General features: G+C 42.8%; 1 protein-coding gene and 2 pseudogenes across 1 annotated transcript; all 3 read left to right on the top strand.

Annotated features, from left to right (window-relative positions):
• The first annotated feature begins 3,769 nt into the window (after positions 1 to 3,769).
• On the top strand, positions 3,770 to 4,838 carry LOC147424221 (uncharacterized; annotated as a pseudogene).
• A 33-nt stretch (positions 4,839 to 4,871) lies between these two features.
• LOC147424220 (uncharacterized) lies at positions 4,872 to 6,143 on the top strand. The gene has a single exon (XM_086502068.1). It carries the CDS (start codon positions 4,872 to 4,874, stop codon positions 5,736 to 5,738), a length of 867 nt encoding a protein of 288 aa, XP_086358194.1. The 3' UTR covers positions 5,739 to 6,143.
• A 5,731-nt stretch (positions 6,144 to 11,874) lies between these two features.
• LOC147424219 (uncharacterized) lies at positions 11,875 to 14,315 on the top strand (annotated as a pseudogene).
• Positions 14,316 to 24,896: the final 10,581 nt, after the last annotated feature.

Below are 24,896 nucleotides of genomic sequence, written 5' to 3'. Positions count from 1 at the left end.
CCGTATGTTTCAAGAAGAATGGATGACTCACACATGTATAATCAAAGTTCTAATGATGCAAAAGAATTGGATCACTATGGAAAGTCACTTCTACTATGTGAAATAGTACTGGGATTCTCATTGCAAATGGTGTATCTTTATGGCAAGGCACCAATGACTTTACATGTAGAAAGCACAATGGTGATAGTGTGATCGACTATATGTTGTTTTTTGAAGCCACTCTAGAATGCATACAAAGCTTTACACTTGGTGAATGGAATCCGGAATCGGATCATAGGATGCTATGTATTGACCTCAAGTGTGGTAAAAGACCCGAGCATGTAGCCTCCAATCATGATGTGAATCATTTGTACTTTTGTTTAGACTTCAAACGAGCACTTATATATGTTGATATGGTGGACCAAATGTTAAGCATGACAGAGCATCAAGAGAGCCCAACATTAGAATGTAAGTGAAAAGTTTTCAAAGAAGTAATTTGCTCTTGTGTGAGGGAATGCTTTTTGGTGAAACACATGTCTTGCAAAAGATCTAAGAAGGGTAGCACCAAGAAGAAATGGTTCGATATGGAATGTAGTCAAGATCGAAAACACTTGCTAAGGTTGGATGCAAGCAAAGACAAGGAAAGTTACTTAGAACATTCACACGCATACAAAGCACTTGTTCAAAAAAAGAAGAGAAGGTGGGAAGTCAAAAAACAACTTCTTTTAGCGCAAAAAAAAGCACATGCATGTGGCAAGTTTTGGCAAAATCTAAAAGGCAAGTGTATTGAGAGCTTCGATGACTTGACTTTTGAGGATATGTATATGCATTGCAAGAACCTCTATGAGCAACCCAATGTTGATAAGATGGAGTGTTGTAGCTCCCTTCCGTTTATGCCTCCTTTCTTTACCATTGAAGATGTATGTTGCGCGCTTGAGAAATTTGCTACCCGCAAGGCAGGGGACCTTTAAGATGTCAAGGCTGAAATGATTAAATGGACAAGCAAGAAAACACGATATTGGATATGCGATATGTTTAACCTTGCACTTCAGCATGGCATGCCTCATGATTGGAGTGAAAATTGGATCAAACCTTTGCACAAAGGAGGAGATGTAAACAATGTGAACAACTATCGCACCATAATGGTTGGTTCTTTGATGGAAAAGTTATTTGGATGTATCATGGAGATGACGATAAGTGAATGGACTGAAAAGAACGACAAACTTGCGCTAGGCCAAGCAGGTTTTTGAAAGCATCATAGCACTATTGATCACCTTGTCACTCTTCGAGTTCTTATGGAAGCATCTTGATTGAAAGGAAAAAAGTTGTATTGTTGGTTTGTGGATTTCAAGAAAGCTTTTGACATGGTACCGCGAGAAAATCTTTGGAGACGTATGCAAAGTCTTCAAGTGCCAAGAGAATTTATGCATGCAGTCTTTTGCATCTACCAAAAAGTGATATTCGACTACGTATGGAAGATGGAATTTCAAAATTTTTTGCAAGCACCATTGGTGTCAAACAAGGATGCCCACTTTCCCCAACCCTCTTTGGGCTACTCATTGATGAATTGGAATGCATGGTTCTTGATTTTATGCAACAAGAAGGCATAGAAGAGGTTAAGATCATAAATGCCGTTGGTACAACTAAGTTATGTTGGTCCATAATAATGTCTATAGCCTCGCTATGGAATCATGCAGATACAGGTCGAAGCGGTGGAGTCGGTGCCAGATGCCGATAGCGGCAAGCTTGATCATGATGTGTATGACAAGCGTGGCAATTAGCAGGTCAAGGATTAGTTTTAAATCCCTAATGGTCGTTATGCTTGCAGATGCATGGACATGGTTTTCAGCTCCTCTATGGTTCGACCATTGAATTGTCAATTGAAGATTTTTGCGGATCCATTTCACCTTAAAGCTAAGATCTACCATGATTATACGAAGGGTCAAAGCATCCAATGCTTGTAGCAGCCAATTGTTATCATCCTGCGGCCGTGAAAGCCGGGTCGTTTTCCAATGATGGTAAAGTTTTTATGGCTTCTGGAGGTGGTCGGCTTCCAGCGGGAGCGGCCCCTTTTATAAATTGAATAAAAAAAGAAAAAACGACAGAAGGCGGTAGGTGATGAGAGTCTTGCGCCATCCGTGTGTTGCTGCATGGCCGCCTTGAAGTTGCAGTGCAAGAGTGAAGCGGCAGTCAAGGGGACGCCGAGGACAAAAGTGGTACCGCATGGAGAGTTGCCAAGGGCGTGGACAAGTGAAGGGAAAAACGGCCATGCAGGTGAGCGCCATGCAGAGGGATTGTCTGAGGAGGGCATGCAGTTGGAAAAAGCCGGCGGGTTAGGTGAAGAAGAGGCCCTGTTTTGGGGGGGGGGGGGGGGGGTTGACGAGTTGTTTTCAAGAAAAAGGAAGACGCTGCAGAGGGGGCAAACAAGGAGGGCACGGGCTGAGAAGATGAGCCTGAGTGAAGCCAACTCGAGGCAGCTAATAGGCAGCGCTACAGTAACGAGGGCAAAGCCAAGACCTGGAAGGGCGCCAGGAGCCAGAAACAAGGAGTACACGGGCTGAGAAGTCTTGAGAGCCTGAGAAACCTGAGAAGCTGCCAGGTTCAATATCAACTACCTGGACCGAGCAGAGGCCGAAGGTGTTACTAGGAGCATTACTGCAAGCAAGGAAGAGAAGGCGACCTAAGACCTTGTGCCGGTGACGAGAGAAGCCAGGGCTCGAGTTGGCGGGCTGCAAAAGCTGCAAAGGGCGACCTTAGAGGGGCATCTTCAAGAACTGTCGCTGAATTCAGCCAGAGATCGTCCGATTGCTTGCGGGTGGTTGTAAGCTTTTGAGGATCATCAGTTCTGCGAGAAGGATAACGGTCCTTTTCATAAAACCTTCCGGTTCATGGGCAAGTCAAGGCTATTGAGAGCAGCCCATGTTGAAAGACGATCACTTTTTGTCCTCGAGCTTGTTTTGTAAGTTGGAGGAAAAACCGCCATCGACTGAGTTTGTATATTTTACTTTGAAAGCAGTCACCGCCCTATCTAAAGCTCCTCGCTCTGCTTGCCTCATCCATCTCGTATTGGTGTCTTCTCTTGTGCTCATACCTTGATTCCGTGTGTGTTTTTTGGAGGAGTGTGTAAAGCAAAGAGAGGGAGGGAGAAAGATGGATTGTGTGTGTGTGCATGAGAGAGTAAGAGAGGAGTTTAATGATTGCGGCTATACCGTCTTTCTTGGAAAGGATGCTATGTGTTGAGATATTGATGAATTAGTGCTGCTAAGGTGTGTGTGGTTAGGCGGGTGTATCGGGAACTGTGCAAATTGCGAGCTTGTTAGTAAAGTCATACCGAAAATAGTGTGTGAGTGAGTCTATCCGAGTGGTTTGGGGTGCCGGGTACCGCTGGGTTATAGAGAGGCATCAAGTTTATGTACTGTGTGTTCCCATTTCTCCCATACCATCAGTGGTTCCCCCACTGAGGACTCGCTGATCGCTTTGAAGAAGACAGTGCTAGGATCAATCGAAGGATAACATGGCTTCTCGAAGCTATGGCCCTATTTATACAGGTGAGGAGGATCCAGTCGATTGGATTGCAGACTTTGAAGTATACATGATATCATTGCGGATGCCTAATGAAGACAGCAAGATGGACACTATACCATTGGTGTTAGAAGGCAAGGCGAAAGCATGGTTACACATTGTAGGGAGAGCCACGACATGCATGGCCGGCTCTACGGACTAGTTTTTTTAAAAAATTTCGAAAAGAAGTATCACCTATGTATATGGACGCGAAGCTAAAATCTCTCAAGCAAGATGTAAGTGAAGAATTTATTGTTTTTCTTAATCGGTTTGAAGAATGTTCGGCAGAATTAGCCACATCGATGCAATTGGCTAACGGCCACTACTTCCAGATGGACAAGTTTATGGCATGCCTACATCCCAAGGTACGAGAAAAGGTGGATTTCGAAAGCCCCGAGAACTACAACGGTGCTGTAGCAATTTCTCGAGCAAAAAGCAGGAAGATCAAGAAGAAGATCGAATAAGGTATGATGGGATACGAGCAGCAGTCACCAAGCCCTCAAGGCGAGGTTCGTGCAGAAGATCAAGCAACTCGTGGAGTGGCAGCTATTCCTCAACAATGGGTACGTACTGTTCAAGATTTATCGGAACAAATGCAAGAGCTTCATTTGAGTGTGATGGACAGAGGGAAGCAAAGAGCGGGTAGAGGAAGAGCTAGGCAGTTGCCTGGCCGTTGCTATAATTGCGGCGAAGAAGGACATTACGTACCAGATTGTCCGCATCCACCAAGGGAAAGAGGAGGTATGTATCCACTATTCGGAAGAGGGAGGGGACAAGAGCAATTCAATGGACAAAGAGATCAATAGTCTGACAATCACGTGCCTCCCGCTCCTCAAGGTAATGAAGAAGTTCATCGTGTTAATATAATTGGAGTAGAGGAGCAGATAGTGGATGTTTTGGCCAACAAGAGAGCACGTGAAGGAAGAGAGACGGAGACAGAGTGGGAGAATAGAGCTCGCAAAGGCAAAGGGAAAGTCGGCGAAGATAGAGAGCAAGCAGAAACAAGAAAACGAAGAAGGAGACGCAAGATCAAGCAATCCGACTACCCACTTGGAAGGGATCATCCCGAATATGACTTGGTGAGTGATGTCAAGAACCAAAAGGCTAATATTACTTTCGGTCAGATGCTTGCCTTAAATCCTAAATTGCGATGTCAGTGGTCTACTAGTGCTAGTATCAGGCTTCCACGGGACAGAACAAGAGTGCATACTGTGGGGAATCTAGCATTGAGGGTTGGGAGTCCAGTGGATGTGCTTCCACTTGTTCATTCTATTGTTGAAAAGAAGATGCAGGTATAGGCATACGTCAATGGAGGGGCCCAGGTATGTGTCATGACCGAATCCGCCATGAAAGATGCAGGAGTTAAAGCAGTGGTAAGATCTAATGTGCGAATGAGGATGCCCAACCATACCAAGGACAGATGTTTGGGTATAGCACAGGATGTGAAGGTAAAGGTTATGGGTGTTGAATGCCTTATTGATTTTTTTGTTATGAAAGCTGGCGACAATGCTTACCGTATCATATTGGGTAGACCATGGCTTCTTGCAATGGGGGCTAAACAAGATTGGGGGAAAGGGGTATTTACTTTATTTGATAAAGAGAATGATAGACATGTGATGCTTGATCTACGGACAAGGGAGAGTTGCTCTCATCCCATGGAGAAAGATGAGGGAGATGACTCTACAACAAGCTACGAATACGAGAAGGAGTCAACCTATGATGAAGGCTACACAGATACAGAAGAGAGAAAGAGTGATGACGATCTCCTCCATGTTGATGCTGATCTCTTTGGGGTTACTATCGATAACTCTATTTCAAAAGAAGGTATGCAAGCTCAAGTTTCCCCTATCGATGTCCAAGAAGTAAGAGGTATGCTAGGAGAAGACTTAACAGAGCAAGAGAAGGAAAGTTATGTGCAACTCTGTGCATCCTATCCTAATTTGTTTGCCATTGAGTATAAAGATTTGCGAAGTGCCAAGGAAGTTGAACACAGGATCATACTCAAGGAGGGGCATAAACCAAAGGCGCAAAAGCTAAGGAGGTTAGGGGAAATTCAGCAGGAAGCTCGTTGGCAGGAGATCAACAAGCTATTGGATGCAGGTATTATCTACCCCGTGCAAGAATCTGACTGGGTCTCCCCAGTTGTTATAACACCTAAGAAGAACGGCAAATGGCCGGCAAGTGTGTGTCGATTATAAGCCTTTAAATGCTGCAACCAAGCGGAACTATTATCCTTTACCCTTTCAGGATGAAATTTTAAATCAAGTTGCAGGTCATGAAAGATAATCTATTGTGGACGGCTTCTCTGGGTACTTCCAAATAGGCATAGCACTTGAAGACCAGTTGAAAACCACTTTCATTTCGCCATGGGACTGTTTTGCCTACCGTAGAATGCCTTTCGGTTTGGTGAATGCCTATGCAACTTTTCAAGATTGAATGACTAAAGTGTTTGGTCCCTACCTCGGTAAGTTTATCAGAGTTTTCATGGATGACATAGGATGTTATAGCTCTAGGAGTGATCATTTGTCAAAGTTAAAGTTATGTTTTCATCGATTGGATGAAGCGGGTGGTCAATTGAATCCCAAAAAATGCAAGTTAGCTCAACCTCGAGCTCATCTTCTAGGGCATGTGGTCTCACAAAATGGTATTGAAGCTAATCCGGAAAAGGTAAAGGCTCTTGTACTGTTGATGGAGCCTCCCCAAAGTGCTACAAGTTTGGCATCATTTTTGCATAAGTTGAAGTACCTCTCTCGCTTCTTTTGGATGCTTTCACAGTATGTGTACCCACTTCAAAAAATGAGTCAACAGGTTCATGGCTTTCAATGGACGGAAGACATGCTACAGACGGAAGACGTAGCGTCCCTGCAAAATACCTTGAATAGCATGATGGAAACAACAAAACACCGCAAATACGCATACCTGACAAAGCCTGTGAGCATATAATCAAGTCGTAAACGAACAGAGAGAGATAGAGAGCGGGAGAGAGCGAAAGAACTCATGCAGGCGCACCTCCTAGAGCGAAGTGCTACGCCGGCACGGCGAGAGAGAAGAGAGGAGAGGAGAGGAGAGAACAAGACACAAGCACTGGGTACAATCTCCCCCCGTGCAAGAGTGACCATTTCCCTCTTGCACGTATTTAATTTATAGATTCTTGAATGGTCAAATTGATTACAAACTGGCCGGTCGGTTATAAATGGCCAAAGCTCAAAAAAGAGCACTTGAATAATAAAATGTACAATGTATATATTTTCATTCGCATAGGCCTAGTTGGGTCTAGTCTTTTCCACCTGTCAGCTGCAATAAATAATAAAATATGTATTCTATAACATACCTCTCCGTTGGAAAGCAACTGTCCTCAGTTGCGAAGAAAAAAATCTGCAGACAATACTTGTTAAAAACAATGATTAGAAATCTGTATCAAATAGTAAAAGAAAAAAATACATTAAATTAGACAATATTGCTTATGCCTGTCGTCATCCACATACTACCTATTCTAGTGTCCCATACCACTAGAATAAGCAGTATATGTCATACCCTGATGAATCAGGATATCATTGGTCACGCTCATCATCAATCTCATAATGTCAAGTTTCATCTCATAAGCACTGCCGTAATAATCACAAGATACCAAATCCCAATCCAATTCCAATTCCACAATATAAGTCCAAATTCAAATCACTTTCATTATGTACCCGGGTAAAAAAATCATAACAATTGCAGTGGTGGCTAGCCACTGTAGCATGATTTTGTGATAGGTGCTGCCTAAATCGGCGAATCTACACCACTAAGATGTGCTGCCTAAATCGGCGAATATGCATTTGATACTATTTAAGAATCATGAATCTGCAATTTATCAATGTGCTGCCTAAATCGGCGGATCTGCACCAAGATGAGTATCTACACACTGCCTAAATCGGCGAATCTGTGTGCATGTGACCAATGGACTAGACCAGGCATAAAAACATTAAAAATGTACTACCTCGTTCACACCACATTGGAGTAAGGTTGAGTAACAAAGTATTGACATTTTTTTTATGCATTGGTAGAAGCACCTCGGTTCATGTAAGTAGATGCATAGCGCAATGTGAAATGATCGCAATAGCAATCTCATTTAATACAAGTATTGATTAAAAAGTGAGGGGGAATTATAAACAACACAAAATTAATACAGTCTTAGCTGCTCTGTCCTAGAATCCTTCATTTACGACATGCATTTCTAGTTAGACATAAAATGATGTAGGAGAATGGAGGTTTCTTGAGCATTAAAAAAAATGCCTTGCAAAACCACATAATTAAATTTGTCGGTTAAACTTGTAGTGGGTATGATGGGATTCTACCGCTTGTACAAATTACTTAAAGCAAGCTAAATAATGCCTTGATAGTCAGATAACACGGACAATACGAGGTATACCCTTGTCATTCAAAATTGGCAAAGTAAAGGTCTAATTAATTAGCTTGAATAGAAGAATAAAGATGCATCAAGCAGGGAATGCCATATTATCAAGATATTCAAACATAATGTGTGTGTGTGTGTGTGTGTGTGTGTGTGTGTGTGTGTGTGTGTGTGTGTGTGTGTGTGTGTATCATCGGAATTGACAAGTGAGTGTGTGTAGAAAGCCACAAAAATAAAATTAAAAATTTAAGAAAAATTTGAGAAGCATTTTTAGTTAAAGTGTTCTCATTGCCAATATATATAACTCCATTTAATTAGAACAATTGCAATAATACTCCATGCTAATCAAAAGAGATGTCACCCTAGTAATAACTCATTGTGAACTGATAGACGGCATTGGTTGTAGGTATGTGTGCACAAATCGCAGACGAGGTGGGGAGAGGGAGAGAGAGAGAAAGAAATGAAATGAAATGTTATATTAACAGTCTTCAAAATGATAAAATTTCCTATGAGAACAATCAGATACAATCCTTGGGAATTTATCTCCAATGTCGGGGTACAAAAATAAAGTAAAAGACTTGACGAAATTAAAAGCTAGCATCATCATCAGCAATCGCCCACAACACATTGTCGGAGAAAGTATTACAGAGATTATTGAAGAACTTCATCAATGTCCGGATCTTTAAGTAGTGGGGGGAAAACAGAGAGAGCAAAATGAAACGAAATGTTACATTACTCGTCTTCAAAAAAGCCAAATTTACATATTAGGCCAAATTGACACAATCGGTGTGAATCGAACACAATGTCTAAATACAAAATCAAATGAGGTAAAGAGAGACTAAAATCGACCCGGTTGAAAGCAAGATCCCTATCACCAATGTCCCGGGAATGCCGTGTCATGCAGTATCCGAGAAACTATTGCATCGGACACCGAAGAGCTTTGCTAATTTCTGTCTCTCTAAGTAGTCGGGGGGACGCCACTGTTGTGTGGGTGTCGGATGCGTCAAACGAGGGGGAGAGAGAGCAAGAAGGGGGGGTGGGGGGGGGAGTGCTAAAAGACTAGATAAACCAAAAGGGGCATCTGGCGGCATGTTTACAGGCGGGAAAGATCTCTGGAAGTTTTCAAACGGGCACGAGAAAATTGTTGGCTTTGCGCCAAGGTGTAGCTCTCCCCACTCTGCTAGACGAGCTTCTGGGCAAGGGTTTAAGCTCCTTGTCTCCTTCAATGAAGCAAGAAGAGGGGATACTACAAAAGAGGACATCAACCACTCATACTGTGATGACCTACCTGTGCGGGGGCATGCAACCGCCCATACTACGTCGCACCTCAAGCTCACATGCCGAGGAACCATGGGTGGAGCCCGAGTCAGAAGTGTTAAGAAGAAGAGAGCGACTGAGGTCAGCCATTATCGTTGTCTTCGAACTTCTGCTTCAATTTTTGAAATGTGGGCTATGGGGTCCGCGAACTTGGTCACTGTGGGTTGAAACCCCCCACGCATATGGTAGTGACTTGAGCCAAGCTGCCACTTCAAAAGCTTCCGCCATCATGAGTTGCAACCTTAGCAAGCAATAGCGATGGGGCTAGTCGATGAGAAGAAATAGGCATGGAGTTAGCAGAAAAGGTCAGTAGCGTTCCGATACTGCTTACGAAACTGTCCGCCACACTCTTTCGCTCTTATGTGCGTGTGTTGGAGATGCTTGGACCCACAGCTGCCATGCTTAGGATAGGTTGGTTGTGTGTTGCAGCCATGCAGCGAACCGTTATTGGCCATTGGTGGATGTTGAGAGAGGTATGGTAGACGTATTTTCACGACGCATACTTAGGTTGTTGAGGTGAGGTCCGTCGCGTCACCTGCAACCACTATGAGAACGAGCCGTACGAGGTAGGATACTGGCGGGGCAGGTAATTCAGAGCCACCGGTTGCGAGCGGGCTACATGTTAAGTGAGTGCGCGCCACTGGTTCCTGGGTAGGTGACGACATGCAAGAAACTGAGAGAGAGAGAGAGAGAGAGAGAGAGAGAGAGAGAGAGAGAGAGAGAGAGAGAGAGAGAGAGAGAGAGAGAGAGAGAGAGAGAGAGAGAGAGAGAGAGAGAGAGAGAGAGAGAGAGAGAGAGAGTGAGAGAGAGAGCGTCGTTTGCATGAGGCGTCCAGGCGGATGGTAGCACAACTGAGAGAAAGAAAGAGTAGGCAGCCACCCTTTGCATGGTGTGGGCAACAACGAGAGAGGGAGAGAGAGAGAGAGAGTTTGTCACCTCACGAGAGAGAGAGAGAGGTGGTGGCTCAAAAAATTCCAGAGAGAGAGAAAGAGATAGATACGGGGTGGTTCAGTAGGTAGGCTGACTGGGAGGAGAGAGAGAGAGAGAGAGAAAGTGAGAGAGATTGCGTGGGGCTAGGAGTGAGTGCAGTCGCAACTGGAGTAGCCGGCCATGCACTGGAGTAGCCGCTTCTCTTGCAAATAAGTTAGTGCAGATGTGGGCCATTGAAGAACAGCGGCTGCGTACAATAGTACAGCTAACTTAAGTGAGGGAGTGATCAGAAGGGTTTCACGGGTGGTTAGCTGCATGCATGTTGTATGGCTCTGTCGAGTTGGTGTGCTGGTCCTTGTCAAATGATTGTCGCCACTGTTGTGATGGTGCAGACCCAAGGGTTCGTCGTGGTGAAATTTTTGTTGATACCGTCTATTGCTTCAGCTTTTTTTTTTTTCCCTTTCTCCATTGTTAAGTGCTTATGCGCCATCGCTATTGCTCCGATAGTTCAAAAGCTGCACTGTCATGGCTCTGCTCGTAACCGTCATGAGGACATTGTCCCTTGCAAGATGTGGTCTCTCAACATAGTGTCCTAGCGGCTATTTGTTTCTTGGGAGTGTGGTAGAGTTATCCCCTAACTTTCACACTTTGATCTTAGGCAGATGGTGACATGGTTTTGATGATCGAACAATCATCTTCTTAGAATATCCTTCCTTCCCGTGGGATGAGGGATTCCCTCCCTCTCTTCTTCTATCAAACATTGTATATAATATTAATTAATCTACCTACTTACGAAGATGTTTCCACATATCTATGTTATTCTCTTTTATGTGTTTAATCAAAATCGCGTTGTTATCAGGTATGTCTCTTGTTAGCTTATACGTCCCCTCTATTGAAAACATGCAAAAGCCATAAGTTTCTTTAATACATACATCATACATACATCGAGAGCTTCGATTGGTGAAGACAACAAAAACAATGTCAGCAAACATAAGGAGAGCAAAGAAGTAGATAAAATTTAAGGATAACTTAGCTTCATCAATATTGTGAATCGAAATTCCTTCATAGCAACCATTTGTATACGAAGGACGTCGATCTAAGCTCTGATACCACTGCTACAGACAGAAGACGTAGCATCCCTGCAAAATACCTCGAATAGCATGATGGAAACAACAAAACACCGCAAATACACATACCTGACAAAGCCTGTGAGCATATAATCAAGTCGTACACGAACAGAGAGAGATAGAGAGCGGGAGAGAGCGAAAGAACGCGTGCAGGCGCACCTCCTAGAGCTGAGTGCTACGCCGGCACGGCGAGAGAGAAGAGAGGAGAGGAGAGAACAAGACACAAGCATTGGGTACAATCTCCCTCCGTTCAAGAGTGACCATTTCCCTCTTGCACATATTTAATTTATAGATTCTTGAATGGTCAAATTGATTACAAACTGGCCGGTCGGTTATAAATGGCCAAAGCTCAAAAAAGAGCACTTGAATAATAAAATGTACAATGTATATATTTTCATTCGCATAGGCCTAGTTGGGTCTAGTCTTTTCCACCTGTCAGCTGCAATAAATAATAAAATATCCATTCTATAACAAGACACACAAGTTTCTTTTGACAGGGTTAAAGAAATCTTATTCCAACTGCCTACTATTTGTCCTCCCAATCATGAGGATGATTTTTATGTCGCTATGACAGTAGGTACAGTTGGAATTGGTGCGGTCCTACTACAAAAGGTAGGGCGGTGCTACAAACCCGTCTACTTTGAGAGTCGGGTCATCAGTCCAGGAGAGATGTCTTACACAGAGGCTGAGCAGTGGGTGATGACACTAGTGTTTGCTTGCAGAAAGTTCAAAGTGCATTTGATTGTTCGCAGGTTTTATGTTCTTACCTCTAACAATCTATTACCTGAAGTGGTGCTTCATTTATGACCAGGAAGACGCATTATGAAGTGGGTACTAGAGTTACAGGAGTTTGATTTTGAATTTAAAATTGATCACACTTGCAGGTCACATCTCGCAGACGTACTGGTAAATAAGGGTGTAGATTTGCCAGTGTACCCCAGGGTGATTCGAGAAGAGGCAAACGATGAACCGGATCTAAAAAAAGCTTTTGTCATGTGGTTCAATGGTGCTTACAGGAGGGTAGTCCAAAAAGCTAAAGGTGGAGTCGTTATATAGGATCCACAAGGTAACACTATTTTCTCAAAGGCTTATGATTTGGAGGATGTGCATACAAACAACGAAGCAGAATACTTGGCTCTCCACTTGGGCCTTAAGCAGTGTATCGAGTTTGGGATATCCAGACTCATAGTGAAGGGAGACGCTCTCTTGGTTATCAAACAACTCTTAGGGCAATGGCAGGTGAAAAGAGATTCTCTCAAGCATTGGTTTTTTTCTATTAAGAAGTTATTGAAGTTTTTTGAGGTGGTACAATTCAAGCATGTTCGGAGGGAGCAAAATCAAGAAGCTGACCAGTTAGCCAGTAGTAGCCGAGTACAGATACATGTAGAAGGGTTATATGTGACGCCGGCCAGCTATGCAGGTAGGGAAACACTGAAAGATGTTGATGATTTCTTGGGCACAGGTGAAGGTCCCGCAGGTATGTCCAGGCTACAGAGGAAAAGGGTTGCTCGAAAGGCTAGCAGGTTCACTTTGATAGGCGAGGACCTTATGGTATACGGCCATGATGGAGTACTGAGGAGAGTTCTATACAAGGAGGAGATCGGCATGGTTTTGACACAATGCCATGAAGAAAGCGGACATTAAGGTAAAGATCAGGTACTCTTTCGTATTCTTAGAGCAGGTTTTTGGTGGCCATGTCTTGTACTGGATGTTCATTATTGGTGTAAGGCGTGCCACGAATGTCAAGTTATGGGTGAGCGACGTTTAGTGGCAGAGTCACAAGGGGCTATCTTGGCCCAAAATGCGTTCGAAAAGTGGGGATTGGATGCTATCGGCCCGCTTCCCAAGTCTACAAGTGGAAAAAAGTACATCTTGGTAGCAATCGACTACCTCACTAGATGGGTAGAAGCCAAAGCGGTCAAGGAGGTTAATGCTCTTTCAGTTGCCCAGTTTGTATTTGATTCTGTCTGCTATCGGTTTGGAGTGCCATGGGTTTTGATATCAGATAGAGGACAGGGATTCCGCAGCAAGCTAGTACGTGCTTTGGTAGAGAAGATGGGAACTCAACACAGATTCTCATCTCCCTATCACCCACAATGTAACGGTTTAGTTGAAAGTGCAAATGGTCAAATCATTAAAATGCTCACCAAGTATATTTATAAACAGGTAGAAGATTGGGAGGGGAATCTTGACAAATGCTTGGGCCTACCGAACTTCTTATAAAGTGGCCACCAATTTCACCCCCTACGAATTGGTGTTTGGCAAAGAAGCAGTCTTACCTGTACACATCCAATTAGGTGCATTAAAAGGTTTATGGCGAGTTAATGTGAATCAGCGAGATATTTTGTAGGACAGAATCACATACTTGGAGACTCTGAAGATGGATCATGAGACTGCAGCAGATTTCTATGTGCAACAAAGAGAGAAACGTATGGCGAAGTTCAATCAGAGATTGCCAAAGAAGAAGCTACAAGAAGGGATATGGTTATAATGAAGTACGAGAGCTACCTTGATTTCACATTTCAGAAAAAGTTCACGAAGAAGTGGATTGGGCCCTACAAAATTTCCAAAGCTTTCCCTAATGGTACTTATCAGTTAGAGCGGTCCAATGGTAAGCTCCTTCGACACAGGGTAAATGGAGTTCGTCTCAAGCTCTATTTCGACAGAGCTCTCACACCAGATGCTCATCAGGTTCTTATTGAAGGGGTTGGGCATCCCACTTAAGGGTGCAGTCCAAGATAGCAAAAAGACATGAAAAAACTTTGTTTATATAACCTTATTTCATCTTTGCATAGTGTTAGCATGTTTACAATTTTGCATAATAAGAGCTCTCATTGGTTGAACCAGTGGGTTGGGCAATGATGGTACAACTAGTTTATGTTGGTCCATAATAATGTCTATAGCCTCGCTATGGAATCATGCAGATACAGATCGAAGCGGTGGAGTCGGTGCCAGATGCCGATAGCGGCAAGCTTGATCATGATGTGTATGACAAGCGTGGCAATTAGCAGGTCAAGGATTAGTTTTAAATCCCTAATGGTCGTTATGCTTGCAGATGCATGGACATGGTTTTCAGCTCCTCTATGGTTCGACCATTGAATTGTCAATTGAAGATTTTTGCGGATCCATTTCACCTTAAAGCTAAGATCTACCATGATTATACGAAGGGTCAAAGCATCCAATGCTTGTAGCAGCCAATTGTTATCATCCTGCGGCCGTGAAAGCCGGGTCGTTTTCCAATGATGGTAAAGTTTTTATGGCTTCTGGAGGTGGTCAGCTTCCAGCGGGAGCGGCCCCTTTTATAAATTGAATAAAAAAAGAAAAAACGACAGAAGGCGGTAGGTGATGAGAGTCTTGCGCCATCCGTGTGTTGCTGCATGGCCGCCTTGAAGTTGCAGTGCAAGAGTGAAGCGGCAGTCAAGGGGACGCCGAGGACAAAAGTGGTACCGCATGGAGAGTTGCCAAGGGCGTGGACAAGTGAAGGGAAAAACGGCCATGCAGGTGAGCGCCATGCAGAGGGATTGTCTGAGGAGGGCATGCAGTTGGAAAAAGCCGGCGGGTTAGGTGAAGAAGAGGCCCTGTTTTGGGGGGGGGGGTTGACGAGTTGTTTTCAAGAAAAAGGAAGACGCTGCAGAGGGGGAAAACAAGGAGGGCACGGGCTGAGAAGATGAGCCTGAGTGAAGCCAACTCGGGGCAGCTAATAGGCAGCGCTACAGTAACGAGGGCAAAGCCAAGACCTGGAAGGGCGCCAGGAGCCAGAAACAAGGAGTACACGGGCTGAGAAGTCTTGAGAGCCTGAGAAACCTGAGAAGCTGCCAGGTTCAATATCAACTACCTGGACCGAGCAGAGGCCGAAGGTGTTACTAGGAGCATTACTGCAAGCAAGGAAGAGAAGGCGACCTAAGACCTTGTGCCGGTGACGAGAGAAGCCAGGGCTCGAGTTGGCGGGCTGCAAAAGCTGCAAAGGGCGACCTTAGAGGGGCATCTTCAAGAACTGTCGCTGAATTCAGCCAGAGATCGTCCGATTGCTTGCGGGTGGTTGTAAGCTTTTGAGGATCATCAGTTCTGCGAGAAGGATAACGGTCCTTTTCATAAAACCTTCCGGTTCATGGGCAAGTCAAGGCTATTGAGAGCAGCCCATGTTGAAAGACGATCACTTTTTGTCCTCGAGCTTGTTTTGTAAGTTGGAGGAAAAACCGCCATCGACTGAGTTTGTATATTTTACTTTGAAAGCAGTCTCACTACCCTATCTAAAGCTCCTCGCTCTGCTTGCCTCATCCATCTTCGCTCTGCTTGCCTCATCCATCTTGTATTGGTGTCTTCTCTTGTGCTCATACCTTGATTCCGTGTGTGTGTTTTCGAGGACAAAAGGAAGACGCTGCAGAGGGGGAAAACAAGGAGGACACGGGCTGAGAAGAGGAGCCTGAGTGAAGCCAACTCGGGGCAGCTAATAGGCAGCGCTACAGTAACGAGGGCAAAGCCAAGACCTGAGGGGCCGCCAGGAGCCAGAAACAAGGGGTACACAGGCTGAGAAGTCTTGAGAGCTTGAGAAACCTGAGATGCCGGCAGGTTCATCAACTACCTGGACCGAGCAGAGGCCGAAGGTGTTACTAGGAGCATTACTGCAAGCAAGGAAGAGAAGGCGACCTAAGACCTTGTGCCGGTGACGAGAGAAGCCAGGGCTCGAGTGGGCGGGCTGCAAAAGCTGAAAAGGGCGACCTTAGAGGGGCATCTTCAAGAACTGTCGCTGAATTCAGCCAGTGATCGTCGATTGCTTGCAGGTGGTTGTATCATCAGTTCTGCGAGAAGGATAACGGTCCTTTTCATAAAACCTTCCGGTTCATGGGCAAGTCAAGGCTATTGAGAGCAGCCCATGTTGAAAGACGATCACTTTTTGTCCTCGAGCTTGTTTTGTAAGTTGGAGGAAAAACCGCCATCGACTGAGTTTGTATATTTTACTTTGAAAGCAGTCACTGCCCTATCTAAAGCTCCTCGCTCTGCTTGCCTCATCCATCTCGTATTGGTGTCTTCTCTTGTGCTCATACCTTGATTCCGTGTGTGTTTTTTCGAGGAGTGTGTAAAGCAAAGAGAGGGAGGGAGAAAGATGGATTGTGTGTGTGTGCATGAGAGAGTAAGAGAGGAGTTTAATGATTGCGGCTATACCGTCTTTCTTGGAAAGGATGCTATGTGTTGAGATATTGATGAATTAGTGCTGCTAAGGTGTGTGTGGTTAGGCGGGTGTATCGGGAACTGTGCAAATTGCGAGCTTGTTAGTAAAGTCATACCGAAAATAGTGTGTGAGTGAGTCTATCCGAGTGGTTTGGGGTGCCGGGTATCCGCCGCTGGGTTATAGAGAGGCATCAAGTTTATGTACTGTGTGTTCCCATTTCCCCCATCCCACCGTGATCATGCTTTTGCTTTATGCCGATGATGTAGTGCTCTTGGCACATACCTTAGAAGATGCACAAAAGCTTATGAGTGTCTTGGAACGCTTTTAAATTTGCCTGCATAGCGGGCTCATCGTGAATGGGTCCAAAACCAAGGTTATACTTGTAAAGACCCTCAATGATGAAAATCCCTCAAATATAACAATGAGCAACTTGAAGTGGTAGATAGCTTCAAGTACCTTGGCCTTGAGGTTCCATCCAATCATAGATGGAAGGATTGCGCAATGCGTCGCTTGGAAGCCAGAAAGAGGGCTTATTATGCATTTGAGAATATGTGCAATGCTAGAGAGATCAAGTGTTGGGCTCTCAAAAAGTACCTCTTTGACACATTGGTGACACCAGTGCTTCTTTATGGAGTGGAGGTGTGGGGTGGTAGCATCGGGAAGTTTACTTGGAAAGATTTTGAGAATCTCCAAAAGCGTTTTCTCACCAACTTTCTCCAAATCAAGACACAAACACCCTGGCATGCTCTTACTTCTTGAGTCCGGATCACTTCCCATTGAGGTCTTGGACATGCAAAGGGTTGTGGAGTACATGCTTAAGACACAACGTAGCCCTTTGTATCGACTTCCTAGAATCGCATATGAAGCAAGTCAAAAGGTCCAAAAGACATGCAAGAGCAAAATACTAAGTTTGGGGTGGATGCTTGACATCAAGAAATGGTTTGGAAGATGGGATGCATGTCAGTTGGTCAAGGATGCATCGATCGACTCCCAAATTAATTTGGCATTCTTACAACGTCAATGTATCACGGCTTGGGAGAAATTCGGAGGTTCTTGCTTCGGTCCATTACACCACGCACATTGCCCCAAACTACAAATCTCTCTTCTTCTCTGATCGCGGTAACCAAAAACATCCCTACATCCTTGAGCCCATCCCATCGCACCATTGCCTTTATTCGTCTTAGCTCCCATTCTCTACGCTACGAGACAGGATGTTGGGGCACTAGCGAGGAGTCTCATCAACTTTGCACCTTATGCCCTCATCAAGTGCGAGAGAGTGAGTACCACACTCTACTTGAGTGCTCAGCTTTTGACCATATTAGGTCCTCTTTTTCCCATATATTCAGCCATGAGCTCTCCCTACATACCTTCCTCTCCCAACCACGATGTGGACTCTCTATTGCGCGCTCATTTCAGCCATTTTTGAGCATCAAGAGTCACTTATGACCTCCACTCACACCACGTGCATGTTCATTTGGTCCCATAGGTCATATTTGACCTCCGAGGACGATAATAGAACTATCTCTCTCTCTCTCTCTCTCTCTCTCTCTCTCTCTCTCTCTCCTTATTTTCAAACTATTGCCATCAAGCTTATCATGTATGGTGAGTGCTATACATGATGATCTTGAGGGCGATAGTCTGAAAGTGAGAGAGAGAGAGAACCGGGTGAAAGAGGGGGGGAGGGATAGTGAATCAAGGAATCACTAATAGAAATTTAGTTTAACAATAGACATGCCAGGAGGCCCTTTTATTTTTTAAGCAAATGCTAGTAGAAGTCATCAACCCAGACAGGGTCATGTTTATGCTCATTCTAAAATTATTCTCGACTGTTACATTCTCTAATTGTAGAGAATGGCTATGACATGGAAACATGCATTGGAAATACACTTATTGATATGCATGCCAAATGTGGAAGCCTTGCAGATGCACGTAATGTCTTTCACAGATTATTAACACAAGACCTTATAACTTGGAGACAATGATCTCAGGCTATGCTAAGTACAATGAGTGTGTCTTAGCCTCAGATTGTTTTGATGAGATGCAAAAAGATGGATTTGTACAGAGAGAAAGAATCTAGACACTATTTTGACAATAGAGAGTTGTGAACTTAGGTAGAGAGAGATATACTAGAGATGATTGAGATAGAGTTAGGGAAGATTCCTATAAAAGGCATCTATAAAAGACTCTCTACCTACCTCTATCACACTCTTGTCCCAATAATGAGGATTCACTATACGACACGATATGTTTTCCAAGCATCTTGGGAATTTAAAGGTGTGGAATTGATCTTTGTATTGAAATTATGCAATAGCTATTACGGATTGAGGTTTTGATATAATTTGGTTGCTGCAGGTAGAGCATGAAACTTCATTTTGCCATGGGTCCCTTTTTGTCGATTACTAAAACTTGAGAAATCAAGACAAGTAAGTTGGGATTCCAAGCGTCTTTAGCCACTAGCAGAAACCATTTTGTTGGAGGGATATTATGAGCCCAAGGGATCCTTCATATGCTCTATTGATGCATCGGGCCATCCTAGCATGGATGTTGACGATGCAATCATTCAAACGTGGGATCCATTGTGGGGAATGGTCAATGAAGAGTTTGAGGCTAAAATCAAAGACACATGTTGGGGTGACCTTTGTGGAAAAATGCTATATACATGGGATGGGAACCATAGGTTGGCCGCTTAGATGGAAGTTCTTAAACAAAGTGAGTTTGGCTCTCTATGTGGTTACCTTGAATGCGTGTTTTGGGGTTAATTGGGGAGTAAACTTTCCAGTGATTGCAAGCATAGCCTACGAGAAAGATATCGATTTGCATCAAAGGTTTCGTGTTGAGCTTGTGGCAGTAGACTCTACAAATGAGGCTGACATGTTGAACATAGTGATGTGTATAAACAGGTAAGTACCTTGAGGCAGGTTCACATCAAGTGTTGCCTTTATGATCAAATAATACTAGCATCCTATGCTTGTCGATCCAATGTAGATTGAATGAGATGGGATACGTGACAACATCTTACACTGATATGTTATGGATGGTGCGAGCAATGGGGCTTGCTTTGAAGGAGGCAATCACGGAGAAATTGCCATGTGTGGTCTACAGTTGGATGCAAGCAGACATTGACAAGAGGGTAGGGAGAAAAGCATGGCATAATGTGCGTGTTGATCTAGTGTTGCAACTACTACATCCTGTGAGTGCCACTGTGGTTTTTTTACACAAGTTTGCATTAGATATTGCATCTCGCAACATCTTTTACCAGTAATGCAATACATGCAGGAAACGTACACTCTTGCATTGAAAAAGATCATCGCCAATAGGGATAGAATGTTTCTTTTAGAGTTTCAAAGCAATTACAAAAAGACATTTGTGAAACAGACGCACTGTCCAAAAAAATAACAAAACATGCATTGTCCATTGTTGATCTAGCTTTAAGAGATGATTGGTGGAGGTATGTGGTTTTGATTTATCATCCACTAAAGTATGGAATTGATCCTTGTTGGTCTCAATGCAAGACATTGCGAACAATCACGTGGACCAACCGCCCAAAGTGGCTAACAAAGGAAAGATTGTACAGGCTGGCATGAGCATATCTTCTACATGTGAAGAAAACATTCATTCTCCATGCAATGGCTTCAACAGACCAGGAAGATGTTAAGAGTTTGGACATACCATAGATAGGTGATCATATTTGAACATCACCTTAACAATTTACCTAGTTGAGTTTGCATGGGGTTTAATTATAATGATAGATGTTCTCACAACCCAAGAGAGTCAGATGTGTTTAGGGAGTGTTTGCGGATTGAGGTTTTTTGGGTGTCAATTGTAAGAGAAGCAGGGGACGTACACAGCAGCATCCGAAGTATACATTTGACCACTATGCCTGGTCTAGACCTTGATTTTTTCATTGATGATGCCAAGCTTACTCATAGAGTAAAGAGATTTTCTTATGAGATGGCTCTAATGAAGAAGGAAACTCAATCAAAGGTGGTTGGTTACACCATTAATCCCACCAAACTAGGAACAAAAAGAGCTAGATTCTAGTCATGAGCACAGACCAAAGCTCAAGGACCTCGCATATGAGCCAAGGATAGTATTGAATGCCACAAATAACTCTTCTAAGGGATTTCACATAGCTATACCTGACAATTTTAAATAAATAGATGGTCTTGACAAACTGTGGAAACAAGTCAGAGAAGCCAATCATTCAAGTGAGATAAGAAGACAAGTAACCAAATAGGTGATGGAAGAGGAGTGTCTCTTCCACCAATAGAGGAATTTGGGGATGGATCTTAAATGAATCTAGAAGTGGAATCTATTGGGGAGACAAAGAATCTATATATACAATCTATGGACAGTCAACCCCATTCTCTAAGAACACTAATGCCCTATACGGGAGAGTACGAGACCAAGTCAGATGTTGTTGCAGTCCCATCAGAGAGTCTGTCTCCCAGAAAGGTCATTGATTCAAAAGTGATGATAGACATATTGTCGACATTAGTCACATGTACAATAACATTAGCCGATTTGCTCAGAATACAACCAAACATGTGGGCTACATTGGGAAAATTCCTAGAGAAATTTGGTGTCAAAAAATCAATGACTCAAAACGAGGAAGGGATCAAAGAGTTTGAAATGCCTCATCGCTAAATACTCGGCTAGTGCCACTAAACAAGGAAGGCAAGTACTATGAGGGAGAAGATGGGAACACCGCTCTTCCTGTAAAATTCCAAGGTTTAAAAACCATGAAAATCCTTGATAGTGGAGTTGGTGTTGCCATCGCTACAAAAGAGATCTAGAAAAAAAAAGAGAAAACCGGTAGTGAGGGCTACCAGAATGAAACTGCAACTTACAGAAGGACACACGAAAAGGCCCATAGGACTGCTAAAAAAAGAAATTGTTACTTCTTGTGGCATTGAATATGAGAAAACCTTTACTATTGTTGACTTTGGCAAGAAGAACAACTATGATATCATTCTAGGAGGACCATTTATGAGACAACTGAAAATGGTCCAATATTGGGGTTATAACCATATCTACCTGAGACATATGAAAACCACAACAACAATAAATCTTAAGGACCATAGTTACAAGGATGTGACAAGAACCCCTGTGTAGGAGTTTGATTCCACTACTATAGTAGGATTAGAACTTCCATCATGGTTGGATAAGCCTAAAGAACTATGGATGTATGGAGCTTCACAATGCGGAAGCTTAAAGTGAGAGGAGTGTATTTTAGAAAGGGCAATCAAAGATAAGGATTATATCCCAGAACCCTTTCGTGAGGGAGAATTAGAGCCACTTGAATGGGAATACATCTTGGCTACTCTGATTGTGTGTGCTATTCAAGACTATCTAACAACAAAGTTTTGTGATAAAGTTGGCTATGATGTCATTCCTTATTTTGCAGTAAGTGTAATTCAGGAAAACAAAACCAAAGAAGAAGACGAGTTCTATGACTCTGTAGAATACTTGGAGCTTCAAGAAGATGTCGACAATGGAGATCTAGACAAGCCAGTAGGTGACATGGACAACACTTTAACTAATGCATGGTTTATGATTTTCCAGATCAAAAACCCAGGAACCAATGTCACCGCTACAAGAATAAAGTGCATCAAAAGTGGATTCCAAAATCCTCAGTGAAAACGCAACTGGGACAAGCATCCTCATACGGCTCCTATACATGAAGAAAGGACTCAACCAAGAGTACATCCATGTCAACGGGCTAACAACGCTGTAATAAATTGGCTAGAGAAGACATCCAAAACCAACAATCCAAGAGAAAACAGATAGTAACTTTCCATAACCAGCCAAACCACAAAGGGAAAGTTCTAGAATGAAACCTTGTTAAGTAAGGATAGCAATGATAGTGATGGTTCTTATGACATCCCCTACCAGAAACTCAGGTCATCATGATCACTATGGGCTTCAGTAACAACCAAGGAAGGCAGAGAGCAAAGAACAACAAGTTAGAACCAAAAAGTTTGACAAATCTGGATACCAAAGAGCCATCTTGGACAAAAGCAAGTATGGATCAAGAAGACAAAGATCTCTGATGACAAATCACAAGATCCAATGCTAGAATAAAGACAATCAAAGCCTGCAAGAACATCTAAGAAAATCACAAAGTCACAAGCTTTTGCAACTCAGATTTGGGTTTCAAAAAAGTTGATTCAAGCACAGAGAGTTTAGGAGTTTATGTGGATTTCAAAACGATTAAAGTATCAACTCCCAAAGTCTGAATCCCGTCCTCAACCAAGCGTACAAGAGCTAAAGTAAAGACCGTTGAAGACTGACACAAAGACAAGGTGGATCCCAAAGAAGTCTCCTTAAACACAAACAAAGCACGGACAAGTATGGGTTCCCAAAAGAGAAGCATCAACAAAACAACCAATAGTCACAAAGAAATGGGTCCCAAACTGTAAGGGCCTTCTCCTAGACCTTACGCAAGGTCAACACATCTAAGACACCGACTTAAAAAGATGAAAAATAAAAAAAAATATTCGAAAAAGTTTGGGCTCAATTTAAGCACCAAGGTATACTCACAAGCCACTTTTGGCTTACTCCATAAGAATAGGGGCATAACCAATGCATGGAAAATTAGCTAACATAAAGAAAAAGAAAAAAAGATAAGACAAGGAAAAAGGAAAAGGAAAACATAAGGGGGAAAAAAAAGGAAAAAGAAAGACAACAATAAGGATGAGGTCAGTAAGTAACTTGTTAAGAAAGTTTTGATAAGTAAGATAAGTCATCAAAGAAAGATAAGTTATCAAGATAAGGAAGATAAGATATCAAGATAAGTGAAAGCACTTATCAAAAATGTGCATAAAAAGAGGAATTCTCTTCTCATTTTTCACTTCTCTCCTCCATTTTTAGGATGCAACAAGAGAGTAAGTTGTAGAGAAGCTTCAGGAATCCATAGCCAAGCCTTTTGCAATACACACACACACACACACACACACACACACACACACCTCCTACACACACCTCCTCTCCAAGAGAAGCAATGGCCAAAAAACCATAACCATGCTTCCTATAGCTTGATCTTCTTCTTTCCATTACACTCTCTCATAACCCCTAAGCTTTCCATAGCTTGAATCTCTCTTGTCTCTTTCCATTCTCTCCTTCCAAGTAGAGCAATTTGTGGTCTTGAAGAGGGGGAGAGTCAACTACATCAACAAGCTTCTTCAATCACCCAGAGCAAAGAGAAGACTCTACCATACACACACCAAGGTAATGTTTTCTTGTCATCTTTATGTCATTGCACACCTTAAATAGGGTTACTCTTCATTCTACGTTAATTCATGCTTAATCTCTCATATTTACATAAGCAAAATTTCCTCTTTCTTAGAAGAATAAATTAATCATTTACTATTGTTAATTACCAACATTGCTAACCACGAACTACGTTGTTATTTCAATTTCTTTAGAGTACCATGCTAATATGGCCTACAGAGAGTAGAAAGCACTCTTTTTATCCATATTGCCTCGAGATCATACTTAAATCAATAGTATGCATGACGAATGGTGACAAATATGTATAATTACCCCTAATTCCCCTCAATCTTTTTGTTGATCGAATTTTCAATTACTATCTTACTCTTGTTCTTTAAAGTTACTCTTATTTAAACGACTCAATAGAGATAAAATGCCGTAAATCAAAGGAAATTAAATATTGGCACTAACTTTAGTTTTCCAAAAGAGGCAATATTGTTTCTCTAAAATATTTGATGTGGATAGCCCTAGCATAACATAGAAGATCTCATGTTTGGAAAAGACTGGTGCAGGTGTTTACCTGTGGGATGCAGCAAGGGATGGTCCTTTTGGGCTAGGACTAATAACCGTTGGTTTATGTTCTGATCTTGACTTCATTCATTGTCCTAGAAATAGGATTGAATGGGAGTGTGTCCCGACCGAGTGATAGGGACCCGCGCATACGTCTAGAAATTGGTATAGGCCGGGTAGGCCTGATGCCAATGGGAAAAGGAGGAAGGGAACCTAAATGCACTATTCTGTAATTTTCCTCATCAAACAGACCTTTGCTCTGTTTCTTGGATTATTTATTTAAAAAGAATCTAGAGTAGATTATTTTTGTAAGCCTTTCACAAAATAAGAATTGGAAATTGTGTCAAGGCATCACCTCCACATGTGGCGGAGGAGACAGATACCCAAGTCTTGGGACGATGATATGGATATGCCTGGAGAAGTATATGCAATTGCTTGAAAGATAATTAGATAATTTTACTAATGATAAAGTAAAAAAGAAGTAAAATATTCTAAAAAGGAAAAAAGGTGGGAACGACCTGATAAATGCACACTTGCAAGGATATGCAGCAGTTTGCATGCTGCTTTCAAATTCTTGAAATGTATTCTTGGTTTGACGTGATTGGAATACTGCTTTCTAGTATCATAGTACTACCTT

The sequence above is a fragment of the Adiantum capillus-veneris genome, chromosome 26 (genome assembly GCF_014529385.1).
Source record: "Adiantum capillus-veneris isolate H3 chromosome 26, ASM1452938v2, whole genome shotgun sequence".
Classification (NCBI taxonomy): Eukaryota; Viridiplantae; Streptophyta; class Polypodiopsida; order Polypodiales; family Pteridaceae; genus Adiantum; species Adiantum capillus-veneris.
Note: the sequence above shows the minus strand (reverse complement) of the source record. Positions and strands in the feature narration are given on the sequence as shown.